At 37.5% G+C, this 19794-nt stretch overlaps 1 protein-coding gene and 1 long non-coding RNA gene across 2 annotated transcripts; one reads left to right on the top strand and one right to left on the bottom strand.

Annotated features, from left to right (window-relative positions):
- Nucleotides 1–1455: 1455 nt before the first annotated feature.
- On the bottom strand, nucleotides 1456–10418 carry LOC128605900 (uncharacterized). The gene is made up of 3 exons (XR_008385618.1): nucleotides 9741–10418; nucleotides 8240–8324; nucleotides 1456–1789 (listed from the first exon to the last, which is right to left on the bottom strand). It is a non-coding gene; the product is annotated as an uncharacterized LOC128605900 (long non-coding RNA).
- Nucleotides 7163–19288, top strand: si:dkey-191g9.5 (rap1 GTPase-GDP dissociation stimulator 1-B). The gene is made up of 14 exons (XM_053621736.1): nucleotides 7163–7745; nucleotides 8957–9061; nucleotides 10321–10443; nucleotides 10816–10941; nucleotides 11167–11295; nucleotides 11462–11587; nucleotides 11836–11979; nucleotides 12387–12518; nucleotides 13135–13269; nucleotides 13687–13812; nucleotides 16604–16743; nucleotides 17072–17198; nucleotides 17467–17595; nucleotides 18133–19288. The coding sequence occupies exons 1-14, from the start codon at nucleotides 7733–7735 to the stop codon at nucleotides 18258–18260; spliced, it is 1683 nt and encodes a 560-aa protein (XP_053477711.1). The 5' UTR covers nucleotides 7163–7732; the 3' UTR covers nucleotides 18261–19288.
- Nucleotides 19289–19794: the final 506 nt, after the last annotated feature.

The raw sequence follows: 19794 nt of genomic DNA, 5'->3' as shown, positions 1-19794 counted from the left end.
CCCTACTGTCGGACTCTGTTATACATCTTGCTGTACCAATGTATGAACAATAATTATAACAATTTTAATGACAAAAAAGAATAATCCATTCTTAGATAGAAAGGCCCCACCTTAGTTGGTGGACCCAAATTGGTTTGATCCTCTGGTAGAAATACTTGAAGATTCAGCGTGGAAACCTACAGCAAGGAGTTTCCATTTTAGGAAAAGCTCAGACATGTAGTATTCCTAAGAACACCAGAATACCAGAACACTAAAATAACAGAAAAATGTATTATTCAAATTCGTTGTAGGTTTACACACTTCACTTGTTTTCTTTCACAATGTCTAATGCCATAACGATCTACATGAATGAGCAACTCTGCAACTATTGTTTTTTATTAAGAGTTTTGTTTTGTGGTCCTATAAGCAGCAGCCTTTCACACTCATCGTACCCACTCAGTAGCGAATGCTCCATATCCTAATTAGATACAATTCGTGTTCAGTTGCAATTAATTTCTTGTACATTAATTTGGTGCTTAATGGTAATGAACAAGCAGGTAAAATACTATTTTGGTCATGCAATATTTTAAGTGATCTGTGTTCAGCACTTAACTTTGGGTCCCTCCTTTTTCCGCACCACTCTGACATCAGCAAATGGTAGCATGACAGTGTACAGGCTGTGTGATCATTATAAACCAGATTAGGGTTGTTTTTGTGTGTGTGTGTATGTGTGTGTCTAATGTCCCACTGTTATAATAAATTGGTGTCATCAGACAATGTCACTGTTTAAAAAGAAAGAAAATCATGTGTTTGCCCTGAGGAAACAAAACAATATGGAGAATAACAGCAGGGAGGAGGGAGAGAAAAGGGTGAGAGGGACCGTCTAAGCCCTAGGAGCGCTGTCTGGAATTGTGAATTGATTAATGCAGGCTGAATCCATTAGCTAATGAAGTCTGTCTGGACAAAAGTGCATTCCATGGTGAAATTGCCTCACCTCTTTGTCCCATATCTTTTGATGGGGGTCCTTCAGAGAATTGCATGGCTCTTACACCATTTCTTGGTATCCGTCATTGACTGTCAGTAATATATTTTTCTATTTATGTCTATTTGGTTTCTCTGTTGAGAGGCAGAGTCTCTAAGAAGAGCCACATCTAGTGTTTTTCCTACAGATAGAATAAACTAATTAACTAATTTCCATGTGAGCAGATATTCCCATGGCACATGGAAGCCTGTGTGAAAAGAAATGATTCACCTGAGCCTAAGAGAGCTCAACGTAAGGTTGTGACCTTGCCTCTCTCTTTGTGCCTCACACATAATTTAATAGTTTTAACCACATTTTCCAGGAACATATTCTGCTGAGTAAATGAGTTATGTAGTTCCCTGAGTATTTGGTGTCATGTTAAGACATTAAGACAAATGCTCAAATGTTTCCTCTGCCCTTATAGATAACAAAGCATAATGTTATTTAAACTTAATTGTAAAAGATTCATGGATTTTTTTTTTGTTAAATAATCATTTGCAGTGACTGAATGATTTAGGAAAGTTTATGAAAGTAAATATGCTCAGATACTGTTAATGTCTGAGTAGGACAAGTGGAAAAAAAAGCCCAGAGAGAACTGAAGGATTCAGATTTTAATAACACATGCATCTTTGATGCATTAATCCACTGAATGTATATGTGGCCATATTTAGTAGAAATGCCTCTGCAAAATGCCTCAAAGGAGCAACAGAGTTGTTTTTCCATTACAGTCTTTGTCTGGTCTTGTTGGTGTTCTGAAAGAAAGTCTGACATTGATGGCAAGGCACCCCCCTAAACACACACACACACACACACACACACACACACACACACACAAAGCATATAAGAACATTTAGGATGTCCCAATACTGGTCTGTAGAAACAGTTTTTATTCACCAGAATATTAAGTAATAATGTTTTATAGAATTTTGCATAAAGGTATCGTAATCCAGAAGGTCTTCTGGAGAGGCGTGTTGAGGCTCATGAGTACAAAAAATGTGTGAATGATGGCTCAACCCACAGTAGCATGTAGGTACCAGGTGATAGGGAAAAGTCCAGTGGTGATGCAACATTTTACAGGTGAGGAGGAATTTAACAGCCAAAGAATGCAAAAACAAACAAACAAATATGGGTGTGTGTGTGTGTGTGTGTATATATATATATATATATATATATATATATATATATATACACACACACACACACACACACACACAGTCACATATATATATAAATATATGAATATATATATATATATATATATATATATATATATATATATATAAAATGGCTCGAGGCGCCTCTGGTAGCCGCTCACTTATATCACAATACATTACCAATCATTAAAACTTCTACAATCCACCACACAATTCTCCCAAAAGGCGACAGAGCTCCTTTTTTATAGGCCCAGACTCCGCCCCTTTTCGGCGCTTCCAACAGGGAGGTAAAATAGGTAAATATTTAAGACCGAAATTCACACATATACATATATGCGGACACAGCTTTTAGTAAATTAACATTTTGCTATTTAATTGTGTGATCCATCAATCCCCAATTATTTAATTACTTTTTTTTGTTTTTGTTTGCAGGTATTCTAATTTTCTTTATTCCCCTCAAGATGACATAAATGGTTTTTTCAAGTTCCGACTGCACTGCGCAGGCGCAGCATGGTTCTCTCATGATTTGGCCGATGCAGACGCGCAACTTGATTATCGCCATATACCAAAGACCAAACAAAGGGAAAACTAAAATAAAACATCAAAGTAAACTTGTGTGTCTTGTAGTGAAAGATATGTCCGTGTGCACACGCTTTTCCGACAGCATAGGATGAAATGAAGCGTGATTGAGCTCTGTGTGTGTGTGTTGTCAGTGCAGCTGTTCCCAGTGGTGATGATTACTTCATCACAGTATAAACAATTTAAAGTTGAGAAGCCATCTCTGTGTTCATCTTATTGGGGTCAAAGATGTATGACTCAATATTTTAAAATCGCAGTGTCTGATAATTCTGACAATACTGTCCTGGCAGTAATTAATTTTAAAGGGACTGTATCCATATATTATAAGCAATCATAAAGTATTTGGCAGAAGCTAAAACATATATCAGTTACAGTGAGATATAATGGTTTAATCACGTCTAATAAAGATCTTTTTGCAATTATTTAAAATTGTTGCCAAACAGTGTTATGGGATAAGCATGAATAATGCCAATCACACTGCCACCTGCTGATCTGCTAAAGGATTACTCTCATCAAACCTTCTCAGCTGAATTACTGAGCTCTTCATGTCTTCATCTCTGTCCCACACCCTCTCTTTAAAAAGTAAATAAATAAATAAATAATTCCTTACTGCTCTTCCCTTTACATTTTATAATACCATACATGTATGCCTCTTTCTAACCTCACTTGAAACGTTTGTTCTAATGTTTGTTATTTGTTTGTTAGGTTTTTTTCATGTAAACCAAGATAAATCATGTTCGATCCTTTTCCACCTTAATTTGACCAACAACATACAAGTGAGAAACAAATAGAAACATTTTAAGGGAAACCCCTTGAGGTTGCTACATGTGCACACCATTTTATAATGGGGCTCAGAATTAACCAATCACCAATCAACTCATTTTTAAAAGTAATTATTCATACAGCTGTCATTAATGAAGTGATTCTGATTAACTCCAAATAAAGATCAACTGTTTCTGTAAGATTTTGTTGACATATTCTTCTCAATTCTGACTGCTGAAGCCATGGTCCACGCAGAGCTCAAAAGCGTCTAGCGGATATCATTGTCAAAAGGTATCAGGAGAGGGGTGTAAATTAATTTCCAAAACATTAAATGTACCATGGAACACCATGAAGGACATCATCGGCAAAAGGAGAAAATGGGGAACCACAATGTCATTACCAAGAACAGGACGAAAATTCATGAAAGACTACCAGAAGACTTACTGCAACATCAAAGGAGCTGCAGGAATATCTGGCATGTACTGGTCACTCCCAATATATGTGAAAACAATCTCTCGTATTTTTCACATGTCTGAATCAATGGGTATGGTGGCTAGAGAAACCCTCTCTCACAAAAACCCCCCAAAACAAAACAGCCAAGCCCACCCCAAGCTCCTCACCCAAAGAACACCATACCTATGGTGAAGCATGGTGGTGGAAGCATTATGCTATGGTGTTGCTTCTTTTCAGCTGGGACTGGGGCTCTAGTTAAGTTAGAGGGAATCATGGATAGCTCCATTTATCAATCTACTTTGGCACAAAACCTGCAGGCTGCTGTTAGACAGATGAAGATGAAGAACAAAATTCACCTTCCAGAGCAATAATGACACAAAGCATGAGTCCAAGTCAACAAGAAGGCTTTAGAAGAAAAGATCAATGTTTTGGAATGGCTCAGTCAGAGGCCAGATCTAAATCCTATAAAAACCTGTGGAATGACTTGAAGTGGGCTGTGCCTAGAAGATCTCCTTGCAATCTGATAGATCTGGAGCATTTTTAGGAAGAGTGGAATTAAATTGCCAAATCAAAATGTGCTAAGCTGGTAGACTTGGTAGACACCTCAAAAGACAGAGTGCTGTATTACAAGCAAAAGATGCTTTAACAACGTGTCCGTTAAACCAAGTTTTTCCTTTTTCTTTTCCCCTAAAATGTTTCTTTTTATTTTCCATTTGAATGTTGTTGATTGGTATATGACATTAAATGTAGAAAAAGATCTGACACGATTTATCTAGATTTAACTTTTTTTTTCATCACAAAAATGTGGTTTGTAGACCTTTTTATAATCACTGTACATACTCTAGAAACACTTTAGAAAGAGAGTGTTAATTAGTGTAATCAACTAATCTACCACCCTGTTTGATCAGGCCCTTGTCATCTTTTTATTTATTTATTTATTTTGTACCAACAGTTATAAAGAATGTTTCTGCCCCCTACTGGACATATCGTACAGAAGCCCAGCATGAAAGAAACCCATCATTTATGACGTACCATTATTATTTTAAGGAATGCATGGATTTTGCATATACATATTGATTTGTAATGTGCATAAGAGGTTGCTTGCTATAGCATGCAAAAGTATAATGACTGATTTAAGAGATTTAAAGAGAACTTGGCATGACTGCTATACTTAAAGGTGCAGTGGGTAAGATTAGTATATATATTTTTCCAAGATTAGGTCACTAATGGTTAAGCAGGTAGGTTCAACATTTGAATGAGTTTTTTTTTTTAGTCCTGGAGCCCATCCTGCTATTCCCGGCTATGTTCAGACAGCTCCATTTCCAGGATCTACGGTGGCCCGTAGAGTAGAATGTCTGACTGACAAGAGACCCATCTGAACACAAACAAGCATTCTGGACTGGAGGTCAGTTTTCCAAATGGGTTTAATTACACTCCTGCTATGGTCATGGCCCAAACCATATTTTTTAATCGTGTTGTACATATCTTTCAGGTTATTTTGTACAAGTAAGAAATTGAAAAATGAACTATTGCACCGTTAGGAAAAAACTATGAAAAATGTACATATAATTTTTCATTGAAGCAGCATTTATATCAACATAAACAAAATAATATTTTTTCATAGTTTTATTTTCTATTGCTGAATAAACACCTACACAAGGACGCAGGAAGTGGGGTTGCCGAGGGCGCTGTAGGACCGCTGACTTTCAAGATTCCTTTAAATGCAACTGCAGCTGCAACTGCTAAGATAATAATATATAGATAGTACATGTCATGTATGATACTTAAAATTCCAGCACCCTAATATAATATGAATATACCATATGCTGCTCATGACATTTAGATTTGCTGAGATTTATTAAGAAGATGCCAAAACAGTGGTGCAACATAAAAAGTCCATTGATTAATAAAATAATTTATATAAAAGAAATTATTTAAAGGGAACAAGAGGAAACAACTGGTGAAGAAAGAAACGTTAGCATCCAAAAACATGTGAGTTGTCATGGAATCAATCAATGTTATAAAAGTATGTGCTTAGAAAAGAGGGTTCTTCAAGGGTTCATAGGGTAATTAAGGGTTCTTTGCTTCCCAATAGAGTCCTACTGACACACTTTCTGAATAGAAAACACTATGTTGTAGGGTTTTAAGGGCTTATGACATTAACCACTGTATTCTCAAAAAGTGCACTGTGGCATAATTCATTGCAATATACACTAGAAAATATCATCTATCTCTAGTAACAATCACTAACAATTTACCTACATCAGAATAATTCATTGCTAGAATATGAGGTGCTCTCAGACGTTGCTGAGGCTAAATTCTACATTTTTTTTTTTTAGTTTTTTACCAAGTTTTCCCCCCTCAATAATATAATAATAATATACTTTGATATCTGTTCATTAAAATAAACATAAATGCAGTTTACCAAAACGATGGGAGAAAATGTCTTCATTAGACAAATTTTTACCCTTGCCTTGACTGCAAAGGTCATGTTTGGTAAAGAGCCGGTATAACAAACTCAGCAAAAAATGCAGTCACTCTATCTAAAGATGTATAAAACTTTATTATCTAAATGTGATTTCCTCACACAGTAAATATCAGGCTTTGATTAAGTTGTTGTATAGTCACGAGCTATAGCTGAACGGACATACTGTACACTCCTGCAGTGTCACATTGTCATCAACACAGAGAAGAGCAATTTCACACTCTGAATTCACACTCTGCACAGATGACAACGAACATAGTTTTAAAATGTTAAAATAAAAGACCTAATAACAAGACAATTTCCTCCCTTATCACTTTCACTTGGGGGGGGTAAGCAAACTTAAAATGCTCCAACGTTAATACTGTTTGAGAAATACAAAAAAGTCACATATTTCAGTATGTCACATATTTCACTATTTCTGTATAGAGTAGAAAATGTTGTTATTTGAAGAAGAAGAAGAAGAAGAAGAAGAAGAGAAGAAGATGGATGGGTTTTCCCAGGCTAACTCATTTTGGTAATCATTTCTTGTTATTTGGCACCAACTAATAATTTGTAAATGCACCAAAGAGTATGTAGGTTTGCTAGAAAATGTATGATGCCTCAGTGCTACTGGTCTGTAGAAAAAAAATTCTTAATATTTTTAATAATATTTCACAAGAATCAGCCTTAAAATGTACCCTCTACTAATCTTTACAATTCTGGCACAGATAGAAGTCATTCTCTGGGCTGCTTTAACTGCTGATGTTTTGCAATAGAGGAAAAAATGCAGGGAAATGAATCAGTGATGAGGATCACTGCTGAGATTGTAAAGGCTGTGTCTCAGATCCAGCGTCACCCGCAGGCTAATTGTCGACTGATGAGCTTTGGGAAGCTTTAGGATTTAGAGCGTATCATGAGGAGCATGAAAGGGTGGGAGAGCTTGTCTCCGAATGAGAGGACGAGAGTGGAGGGGGAGGGATTGCCAAAGAGTGAGAGAGAGAGTGTGTCTGTGTGTAGAAGAGGGACGGTGAATATAAAATGGTATAAAAGCAGGGTAAGGGGGAGAGATTAAAGGAACAGAGTGCATGGAATTATGTAAGAGTGCGCATTTATTTATCAATGGAACAGAGCAGTGAGGGTGTCCAAAGCCAGGTGCTGACTCAAGACGTTCTCGAGGCTGGAGTCTGCTGTCCTGCCTGAAGGAGGGGTGCCTCTGTCGTCACACACACAAACACACACACACACGCAATCCACACGAATCTGCGGCTAGAGGCAGGGATAGAGACAGGGAGTCACTGAGGAACACCCTGACCGTAAACCATGGCAGATATAGGTAAGTACCTAAAACCTCTTAGTTTTATGCCAATCTGTCCTGATATTATTAAGAGCTTATGTGCCTCAGGAAGTCGATATGATGCTTTGTGTTGTGAGAAAGATAGCTTCATCCCAGAGATGCTTGTATTTACCTTCTGCCTCACCTGACCATATTTAAGCCTGGGCTCTGAGATGTGATGGGCTCCACAAGTGGACGTGATGAAGTCCCGAGCACCACACCCCAGAGTGAATTGGGACTTAGCCCCTGTGTGACTGTTTAAGGTGTTTCATGCTGCCATGCAAGCTTCCTAAGCTAATGAGAACCGCAGAGAATCTCTGCCACACAGTTTTTAATTCTCTAAGATTCTCATTTCTCCAGATTCTCATAGTTCTCTGATCAGTGTTTATATTTAGCCATAGTGGATTGATATATATGTATATTAATACTACCGTTGTTATTTGGCTGTATCCAAATAGCCCAGCACTCTGTATTTCTATTTTCACTCTTCTTACCAGGGATTATCAGGGTGATTACTCTCCCTCTTGCAGATATTCTTTCTCTGTCCTCAGCTCAGTCTGTATTATATGCTGGGTTTGCCTTCAGGAAAAAAAAAGATGTGAGCAAATAAAGCATTAGTATTCAGAAATATAACCAATTTCTCTCCATCCCTGTCTTCCATTTAATTCTGTCTCCATTTTGAGTGCTCTCTGGAAATAGAAAAGGTGCGTTGATTAATATCTCAGTAACAAATGAAAGGCAGAGAACTGGAAATGCATTGTATACAGAGGAACAGAGCAATTGGCTTAGTAATTCGCTTCCAAAAATTATTGCCTCAATGAACCATGTAAGTGAAAATACACAGTCATGCACATAAATCTTGCCATACAGACACTCTTGTGTTCTGCATAACAAAAGGTCCACCATAAAAAAAAATAAGACTTCACTGGGCAGTATCTTATGTAACATTTGACTGTAACTCATTGCCTGTGATGGTATAAAAATAGATTCTGGATGTGCCTCAGTTCCTTATTACTCAAAATATAAATTTATGTAAGATGTGTGTAACAGTAATTCTACACAAACTGTCTCTCTGTGAATGTCTCTTAACTGAATAATAGTTTTGATACTGTGTCATGCCACTAAAATAACTTCCATTAATAGTGTGTAGTCTTTGCCCCAGTATAACCAAATGGTTTCCATTCTTCCTTTCCTTCCTGTTCATGTTTCAGATGCTCTGACTAGGGCTCTGAATGCCATCAGTGTGAGCACCGAACTTGTAGAGGAGGAACTAAAGCCTCATATGGACACCCTACTGAATGTCTTACTGGAAAAGAGTGAGTCTACATATTCATACCCATCTATACATTCATCTATTCAACCTTAAAACCATTTAATCCATCCATCTATCTACCATTCCATCCCATACTACTAAAGTCTGTTGTCCAATTATCCATATATCCAAGCATCATCTATCACTCCATGAATTGATTTTTACATCTTAAACCTTGCTGTCCAACCATCTATCCATCATTTTAAACTGCTCTTCATCCATCCATCCATCCATCCATCTAACCAACCAACCAACCACAATGACACCAATAACACCAGTTCCTTACTGTAATAACAAGTAATTATATGTTTAATTGTGTGCACTATTTAGCAGCAAACCTGCTATACTCTTATTCTCTCATTAGTTTAAATTGGTGTGGTAAATTGCAGTTAATGCAGTCCTCTACTGCTAATTGCTGTAAATGCAATCCACTACTGTAGGTATCAAAGGGCCAGCTATATATAAGAGACAGGTAATCCACCTGCACATGTCTGAGAGAGAGAGAGATATGAGGTACTGTAGAATAAGAGACCCAAGAGAAAGTGAAAAATTAATCAATGTTTTTTCTTATTCTTTAATAGAGACACAAATGAGAAGATAAGACAAACTGATTGAAAAACAAAGAGAAAACCACCAGAAATTAGAATAAGAAAAAAGAAAAGAATAGGAGAGCTTAATCTCACCTGTAAACTCTTGCTGGCTCCCTCCTCTTCTCCTTCTACTCTCCTCTGGTGAAAATTAATTTGTTGTTACTGCCTGTCAGATTCTTAGTAATTTTAGTTGGCAAATGCGTCTAAAAATGGAAGAACCAGACTCCCCCCAAACGAACACAATGCAGATGTTGCTATGGCAGCACAGCCTGATCTGACAGCGTGACCTGCCTCCTCGGCTGGATGGAGTTTTTCAGTTGGGACGCCCACTCTAATGAAAGATTCTCCGCAGTTTAAGGTTGAAGAAATTCTCTCATCATTCGACAGTGAGGCCATATCCTGCTGAGAAGCTACTAACGGAATCAGGAGTGTAGCTGTGTGGAGCAAGGGCTAGAGCATATGAAAGAGATGGGATAAGCACAGGAAATTTAGAGAAAGGAAAGTTATTGATTTAATTGGGTAGGAGAGGACCATGCTGAGCACCTAAGCAAGTACATACTGAAAACACACAGCCGTTCAGAAAGCCTTGTGTTAAATAATTGATGTTAAATAATTGATGGCACACCACATACACATGTATCAAAACACACAAAATAGTCTGCTCTCTTTATAGAAACGGGTGCTGCAGAGCAGATAGCTTCCAGTGGAATACTGTCCACACTGGCCCAGACTCTGAGACAGAAAGGCTCCCTCACACCACAGGTGACACTTCTGGTGGCTGAAATAGCCAGAGAAGGTAACAAGAACAACTAGCAACATTCATTATTTTTAATTAACATTCATTAGTATTAATAAATAATGCATTTCCGTCTGTTCCGTTGTCCAAGAGAGCTTACTCCAGATCTTAATCCAACTGCATCAAAGGAGCTAGGATTTGAAATTCAATATGAAATTCAAAACATTTAACACAAACAGTGAAGTCAAGAGTTTGGAAGCCCATTTCCTTTGCCTGAATAGCAAAGGAGACAAACCCCCCTATGTCACAAACGTCTCTAAATCCTTAATATCTAGAGATCAGTCCTTGCAGTGTCTAAATACTGTGGCTTTAAAATGTGGCTTCATTTGTCCTTAATCTTCTCAATGGCTGATGTCTGTTTTGGTGATATAGCTGCTGTAAGGGAAAGGTGTATCCAGGCAGGCCTGGTGACTGCTTTGGTGCCTTTACTGAATAGCTCAAACCAGGAGCTGCTTCTGCACACCGGCCGTGCCATCGGACGCATCTGCTTCGACAACAGTGAGCACAGCTGTTCCTGAGCCAACAGCCTTTTGTTCAGGAGTGGACAAAGACAAGCATTCACTGCAGACAAACAAATACCCAACACATTTTACATTGCAAATGTCATTTGTTCAATCCTTTCCTGTACTTGATTTCTCTCGTGTTATTTATCACCTCTCATTTTCTTCCCTACTGATCTCTCTAACATTTTGTTCTCTTTCTGTCTCTGTATCCCACCCTCAGCTGTGCAACAGACTCAGTTGGTGAAGAGTGGTGTTATCCCCAGACTGGTGGCTATTATGCGCCAGTACCCAGAGAATGATCCACTAGTCAACGTCTGCCTTCTGGCCTTGTGCAACCTTGCTGATATGGGTGAGAAACACAGCAGATGCACTGATCTCAATCGACTGACATGGTCTTGCTCTCCACTCAATTATACGTACTACTGTTATTGTTCATGATGAGCTATAAATGGATTACCAGCATAGATGTGATGTAAGGTGGAACTAATGGTGGCTGATTCTTTGCTCATGTTCAGCTGCAGCGAGAGAAGCTTTGGCAGAAGTCGGGCTGGCAGATGTTCTGACCTCGCAGCTAAAGCGTGCGCCAGATGCAGAGCGCCGCCATCTTATCCTGGAGGTGCTGGGATCACTGGGAGAGAGTGGTGAGCCAGACTCACAGTTCAGCAAATGTGCAAAAACAGATGTGCCTTTGTTTGTGGTTTCTAACTGATTCCTAAAAAGTGAGATTAACATAGAACACAGAAGAGAATAAACTATAAAGAAGTAAAGATGCATATATTATATATGTAGTGCACATATTTTAATAATAATAATAATAATAATCATCATCAACATCATCGAAACTCTTGATCGGTAGTACTGTAAATTTGTTTGTGTGTTTGGGTCTCAGATGCACTGAAGCTCCAGTTTGTAGAGGGCGGAGTGCCTGAAGCTCTCTCTGAAATGATTCGAGGATTGCAGGGTGACTCCGACCCTCATGACCTGTGTAGTATAAAAATAGCGTCCAACCTCATAGTTACACTGCTACTGGGGGGTAAGTCTGAAATGAAAGTGCTGCTGATTTCACATCAACAAATTTTTTTACTACAGAAAAATTAAGCTGAACCAGTATAACAGATACACTGAGTCTGGGACTTGCTTTAAATTTACTATAAAAAGTAAACATGCCATAGATACTCCATAGATACTGCTGCATTCCATAATTTTACCATCAATATCCAAATCCTTGATTTTCAAGTTAGAGTTACATTGTGCATGTTCATTACAATGAATGGTGACTATGTCATGCTTGTCTGTAACATAACAGTTTTGGGTTATTAATATAATTCCAGTGCAAGGCATCAAAGCATCATAATAATAGCATGTTATTCAATATGCTGAGGTAATAATGAAACAAATATTGCAGTATCTACTTCCAATTTTTTTTAAACTGTCATCTAGATGAATCTATGCAGAAATGTTTTGGAGAGGGAACAGGGGTTGTGTATCAGGATGTTCTGTCCTGGCTACAGTCCTCTAACATCCAACTTCAACTGTCTGGAGCACTAGCAATTGCCAACTTTGCCAGAAATGGTGAGCAAATTCGAAAACATTTCTGCAATATAAAAAATCTGTATGCACGTGCTCTGTGGGCAGTGAGTAACAAAAACCATGAGGTGAAAGTGAGATTTTATTATTAATTTAGGACTGTAGTTTAATTATCAGTGCTTTTTATAAGAATAAAAATGTTTAATAAATTTAATAAATCAATTAAAATTAATAAATTAATATATATACACATATATATATATAATCAACATATATACATATATGTACACACACACACACAATTTATATATATATATATATAAATTGGACAATATATTTGTAACAATTTGTGGATTTTATTTATTTTTTATCTGATTATCCGATCGAAAATTAATAATAATAATCGGCAGATTAATTGATTATGAAAACAATCGTTAGCTGCAGCCCTACTCTTAATACAATTTTACATCACATTTTAGGGTTGGAGTGAAAATTGTTGTAGAAAGCACTATGGAAAGTGCAGCTGCCACAGCCTACCATTGCATAGATCCCACCCCTGTAGAATGCTTGTAGTGTACATGTCACAGTTACAATGGCAAGACTCAGTCTCTGCTCTTCCTGACACTTACCATGTCTATAATATTGCTGCTTTATCTTTCAGACAGTAATTGTGTAAAAATGATGGAACTTGGGGTTGTTCCATATATCCTGGATCTGCTGGAACATCACATAGATGAGGGAGATGTGTCCGTGCAGCATGCAGGCCTTAGTGCTCTCAGAAATCTTGCTATACCAGGTATCAAAGAATTTACTACCTAGCCACATTTACAATTTTTTCTGTCCAGCTGGACACAAATAAAAATGGCAAGAGCAGTGAATTTATACAGGTAACTAATGATTCTTATAGTGTTTTGCTGCATAGATAACATTTTACTGCACCACTTCATGATCTTTCTGTTTTTGTCTTTCTGTCAGTGTCACTGTTGTCAATTTTGATCAATATTCAGAATAATAAAAGAGAAATATATTTTCCTCTAGTCATACTATGCAAGCAGCACTTCCTCTTTAATTGTACAAAACCTTAATTATTGGAAAGACTGATTAACTGATTTTCAAACTGCACTCTTCTCAACTTAATCAATCTAATCTCAGTAAACTCACCCTGAGATCTTACCACAGGCTTAAAGACAAACTCTTTCTCATACTGTTGTAGCATCTAATAAAGTGCGCATGCTGGAGGATGGAGTAATCCAGCGAATCAGGACTCTGCTACGCTCCGACATGCCTCCTGTCCAGTTCAAGCTGCTGGGGACTCTGCGTATGATGGTGGACGGCCAAGGTCAGGACACCATGGGAATACAAAATGTAGTGCACACCCAATAAGTACAATTTGGGCTAAACATGAAAAAAATTAGTCCAAATAGATATTAAAGGAGCAGTTTTTATATTTGCTTATGACATTGACAAGTCTTCCTCTTTCCATGACACACACCCAAAACACTAAAGGCTGCAACTCAAAAATTTCCGACCTCCAACTAACCAAAAAACAAAGAAAATGCCCCATCAGTGAATTCCTAATTGAGAACTCAGGACAGTCTCCACAACCCTGAGTTCAGCAAGTAATGTTAACTCAACATGACTGCTCATAACAGTAAAAACTGAAATGAGTTATGCTGTATATAAAAGTATTTGCTTTAGATCAATCAACATACAGACATTTTAGTTTATTAAGTATATATAATTGACTATGCAGTTCACTGCTACCACTGAGGTGGTAAATATACATCACTCGTCAGAATCGGCTGGATACATTATTGTTAGCAAAAGATGGACGGATGGAGGTTGAAAATTATGTAATTCTGAGTTCTGACTTCCCACTTCCGAGGTAAGTTGACTGCAGCATGCAAATGCCTCATGGGCCTTTTAGGGACAAGGGGCAGAGTTGAGCAGCTCTTCCAACAGGAGTGTAGATAGGTAATGAGCTAGAAAAACAGGCCTTAGAGAAACATAGTGACATACAGTGCATGTTAAAATTGAAAATACAATTTTTTCGAACACTGCATCTTTGATTGATTATACAGGTGCATCTCAAAAAATGTGAATATCGTAGAAAATTTCATTTTTTCCTGTAATTAAATTCAAAAAGTGGAACTTTCACATATTCTAGATTCATTACACATAAAGTGACATATTTCAAGCTTTTTTTGTTGTTGTTTTAATCTTGATGATTACGGCTTACAGCTCATGGATATCAAAAATCCAGTATCTCAAAATATTAGAATAAAGAAATTATAATACAGAAATGTCGACCTGAGAAGAGCTCTAATCAGCTAATTAACTCAAAACACCTGCAAAGGTATCCTGAGCCTTTAATCTCTCAGTCTGGTTTAGTACACACAAGCACAATCATGAGGAAGATGAAAGTAAATTTTGCATTTCATTTGGAAATCAAGGCCCAAAGCACTTTATGCTTCCATCTGCTGACAAGCTTTATGGAGATGCTGATTCCTTTTCCAGCAGGACTTGGCACCTGCCCACAGTGCCAAAACTACTAGTAACTGGTTTGCTGACCGTGGTATTACTGTGCTTGATTGGCCAGGCATCTCGCCTGACCTGAACCCCATAGAGAACCTATGAGAGACACCAGACCCAACAATACAGATGAGCTGAAGGCCGCTATCAAAGCAACCTGGGCTTCCAGAACACCTCAGCAGTGCCACAGGCTGATTGCCTCCATGCCACGCCGCATTGATTCAGTAATCCATGCAAAAGGAGCCGCAACCAAGTATTGAGTGCATAAATTAACATACTTTTCAGAAGGTCGACATTTCTGTATTATAAATTCTTTATTCTAATATTTTGAGATACTGGATTTTTGATTTCCATGACCTGTAAGCCGTAATCATCAAGATTAAAACAAAAAAGTCTTGAAATATTTCACTTTATGTGTAATGAATCTAGAATATATGAAAGTTCCACTTTTTGAATTAAATTATGGAAAAAAATGAACTTTTACACAATATTCTAATTTTGCCAAAAGGTAACATACACACACACACACACACACACACACAGATTTACAGTAAATACAGCATATAGTTACCATTTAGTCTCAACCCTCCATCCATTTTCCATACCACTTATCCTACACAGGGTTGTGGTGGAGTCTATCCCAGGGAACTCAGGGTATAAGGTGAGAGACAACATGGAAGGGGTCATTTAGTCTCATGTACAAAATTAAACACCTTTTAAGAGGTGACCCAGTTCATAAAATTGTCCCAGATCCCCATTAGCATAGAACCTTTGCCTACGATTCTGGTCAGCATTTTTTTCATATGAGGCTGTTTCGTCATCATCACCCTCCATTCTTTGAGATCTGGAGGCCTCAAAGAATGATGACAAGTGTTGCAATATTATTCTAGCTGCTGTAACAATTCCAACTATAAGGACTGAGAGTTCTCTTTCGTTCACAGAGTTCTCGTCTCTCGTGGGTATTTCAGTTCTATCCCCAATAAACTACTTCTTTAACATGAATTGCAAAATGAAAAAAGTAGCGCACAAATACCCAGAAAAACCCAGACCTGATTTTATCATTTAGTACTTGTATTTTCTTTTCTTTAATCAATTTACTTGTGTTATCAAATGTATGTATTTGTTGTGAAGATGTAAGTTACATTTAAATCACATAAATATTTCAAAATTCTGAATGCAAAAATGCATATACTGTACAAAAGCACATTAAAGCTAGCAAATTATCCTTCCTTAACCTAGAGACAAGACTTGTGTTAAAATTGTTATTGTAGAGGCTATAATTAGGTCCTTTTCAAAGTATATTATTACATTCACAGGCTTGTAACAGCCTCCAGAAGCACAATAACAGACAATAGAATATATTCAGCACACACAGACTCCATGTCTTCCAAATTACTAGTTACATTCAAGTAACTATTGCACTTTGCAAAGGTGATAAATACAATGGGAGAAGAAAACCTCTCTCAAGTACATCACCCACTTATATTGTATGTACTTTCTCTCTATCTTCCTTCTATGTGTGTGTGTGCGTGCGTGCGTGCATGCGTGCATGTGTATGTGTCTGTGTGTGTGTCTGTGGGTGTGTGTGTGTGTGTTAGATGAAGCAGCTACAGTTTTGGGAAAAGATGAGATGTTACTGGCACGGGTTATGGAGTGGTGTGAAGCAAAAGACCATGCTGGTGTCAGAGGAGAGGCCAATCGTCTTTTAGCAGCACTTATCAGACACAGTCGCTCCTCAGTGAGTTACTCATACACACACATACACACACACACACACACACACACACACTAATGACAGAATCCACCAATAATTCTGTAATTTATTTAGTATTTTTTATTTAATTATTATTATTATTCTTACATAGTACTAGCTGCACCTTAAAAAATTACTAGGCTACTACGCACAAATTGGCTTGATACAAAACAAAAAAACTAAATAAAACAGAACAGGAACAAAGCCCATGTAAAAGTGTATCCAAATGTTTAATGCATAGAGTTCTGAGACACCCAACTTAATGTCATGTGACTTCTACAATATTGATTCGGTGATCTTCCTGTCCTGACAGGAAGTCATCCATGCAGTCATCAAGGCAGATGGGGTCCAACACCTCATCTCTATGGCAACCAGTGAACATGTCATTATGCAGAATGAGGCACTGGTTGCTCTAGCCATCGCCTCTGCAATAGATATTGGTACGGTCCTACCATTTTGAACCATTTCAACATAATAATACTGCATTTGTTGGTTTGTAATAATGCAGAATGACTACAAATAAGGACTACTGTCTGTTTTATACATGCATTTCTTTGTTCTGTTCAGTGTGTCATGACTGTTAGTTTCAAAGAGTCATATGAAAATAGATTGTCTTCTTCTTATAGCCTATACTTGTTCTCTTCATATGTGTGTGTGTGTGTGTGTGTGTGTGTGTGTGTGGGTGTGTGTGTATGTGTGATTGCCCAGAGGTGGTGGAAGAACCGTTCAGTCATGCTGATCTGCTATCCACCCTGAAGAAGATGCTGGATGACCCTGTAGGTGCAGTGGAAGTCAAATTTAGCACATTAGGGCTCATTTGCAGTCTGGCCAACTCCAGTGAGTAACACAAAAGTCCTCTCACTATAAATAACATACAAAATTGTGCAGGAAATCAGACTTAGGCGGATTTTAAGATTCAAAGATTCAGGGAGTCAGCTGTTTGCTTAGGGCTAGTTAGCTGACTTAACATTGTCAGATGAAATGAAGTTATATTAGATGTTTATAGGACTGTCTGGACTTGATGTACAGACAGTTGTGTGCCTTAAATTAAATTTCTTTTGTCTTCTTTATTTTGTACTAGGAGTATGCAAACTTTTGCTGAATGTATGTTAAGACATATCCTTTAATGCAAAACATCTATATAAAGCATTTACTGCATACACAAAACTTCAGTTTAAAGTCATCATCTTTACTTTTTAAGCAAAGGTTAAAGGTTTATTTTTAGTAAATGACTGTGCATGAGTTTAAAATAATATCTGTCCCATTAAAAAAAACAGCTCTCATTTACATCTCATTTAGCCTGAGAATGCCATTTCTCTCTCTCTCTCTCTCTCTCTCTCTCTCTCTCTCTCTCACACACACACACTCTCTCAGGCATGCTGAAGGAGCAGATGGACGCTCTGAACCTGAAGGACAGCCTGTCCAAACTCTCCAGTCACACCAGCACCAAGCTGGCCTCGCAGGCAGTCACAGTAATGAGCGTACTCTCTGAGACTAGCTAGATCACCTGTCCAAACTCTCTGATTGATGGGACTGCTGACTAGAAGCACATTGTGTGTCTACTTCATACACATCATCAACCCAGTCCTTTATTCTGCGAGACTGAAGCAAACTGTCTGTGAGCTCAGTAGGAAGCCGGGTGAGGCAATTCTGGCAGAGGAGCTTAATTAGCTCATACATAAAGTATTGTTATATGGTTCATTTCCCATTAGCTGACCTGTAATAACCTTGAGGATATACAGTACAGTTAGAAGTTGTGTCAACGTGCTTACCGTCTCCTGTATAAAAGTCCAATTCTCTCTAAAATCCATTTCATTATCTGAACACTCTGAAGAGGAAATTAGCAATCTAAAAATAACATGTTGTAATATAGATACATATAGAATCATAGTGTTCTGCCCAGTTATATGCGCCTTAGATTTGGTACAGGCTAATTTTCTCTGACCAGTAATTAGTCTCGCCTAGGAATTGGAATATATTGCTTTTTGTTTGAGGGGGTGCTAAATTTGTGTAAATATGACACTCTGTCAGTCCTACACTACATTAACCATACTCTTCATTAAGAGAAGCACATGGACTTACTTATTCCTGCATTTACATAATGTGGAATGTGATTACAGTTCTTGCCTAAGAAAAGGATTTCAATTTGCAATAATTATTTAGTCGTTATATTACAATTATAACATAGTTGGTTGTATGCTACTATTTAATAGAGGGTTATTTGTAAATGCAAATACTTTGATCATGTTGATCATTCTGTTAGCTAACTGTGACTACAAGGAAAATCCATTTATGTATTAGCAATACCAAGAAATATATCAAGAGCTGTGTTTGAGATTCTTTAATCTAATATAAAAATAGCAAATGCGCAATCATTGATGTGTTTTTAACTGTGACTGTGCTGTGGGTTAATACAAATCTCTGCACTGCATATCTGTCTAACTGTGTCACTAATGCATTCGTGGTTCTTCACAAGAAAAAACATCACAGCTGGGAAGAAGTAAATTTACAATTGCTATTTTACGCAGATGATGAGTGGAGAAGGACTATCTGAGAAAACAGGATCAGCTGAAGGAGATGAATCTCAGGGACTGTTATTAGGAAAGCTTTTGTGTGACACAACTGCTCCCACTGCATCATCCACCCTCTCAACAGCAAGTGATTACAGCCAGTTTATGAAGCACTTCACCACTAGATAACTTAAATTGCACAATCTCTGTCCGTCCTTGATACTGCCACTATAGCATGTCAAGTAGACTTATAAATGGATCGTTTTTGGTGTTGCTGGTCTGTGGACCAGAACAGCTTGTGTCTGGCAATAAAAGTGAAACAGCTGAACTGGCATGCTGCTCTTCTCTAGGCAAAACACAAGAGAACACAAGAGAAATAAAGAGCTTCAGTGGTTTAGGCAGTGGGTACATTCACCAGTAATATATATATATATATATATATATATATATATATATATATATATATATATATATATATATATATATATATATATATATATATATATATATATATATATATATATAT

The sequence above is a fragment of the Ictalurus furcatus genome, chromosome 3, assembly GCF_023375685.1.
Source record: "Ictalurus furcatus strain D&B chromosome 3, Billie_1.0, whole genome shotgun sequence".
In the NCBI taxonomy this organism is placed as follows: domain Eukaryota; kingdom Metazoa; phylum Chordata; class Actinopteri; order Siluriformes; family Ictaluridae; genus Ictalurus; species Ictalurus furcatus.
This window is presented reverse-complemented; position numbering and strand designations above follow the sequence as displayed.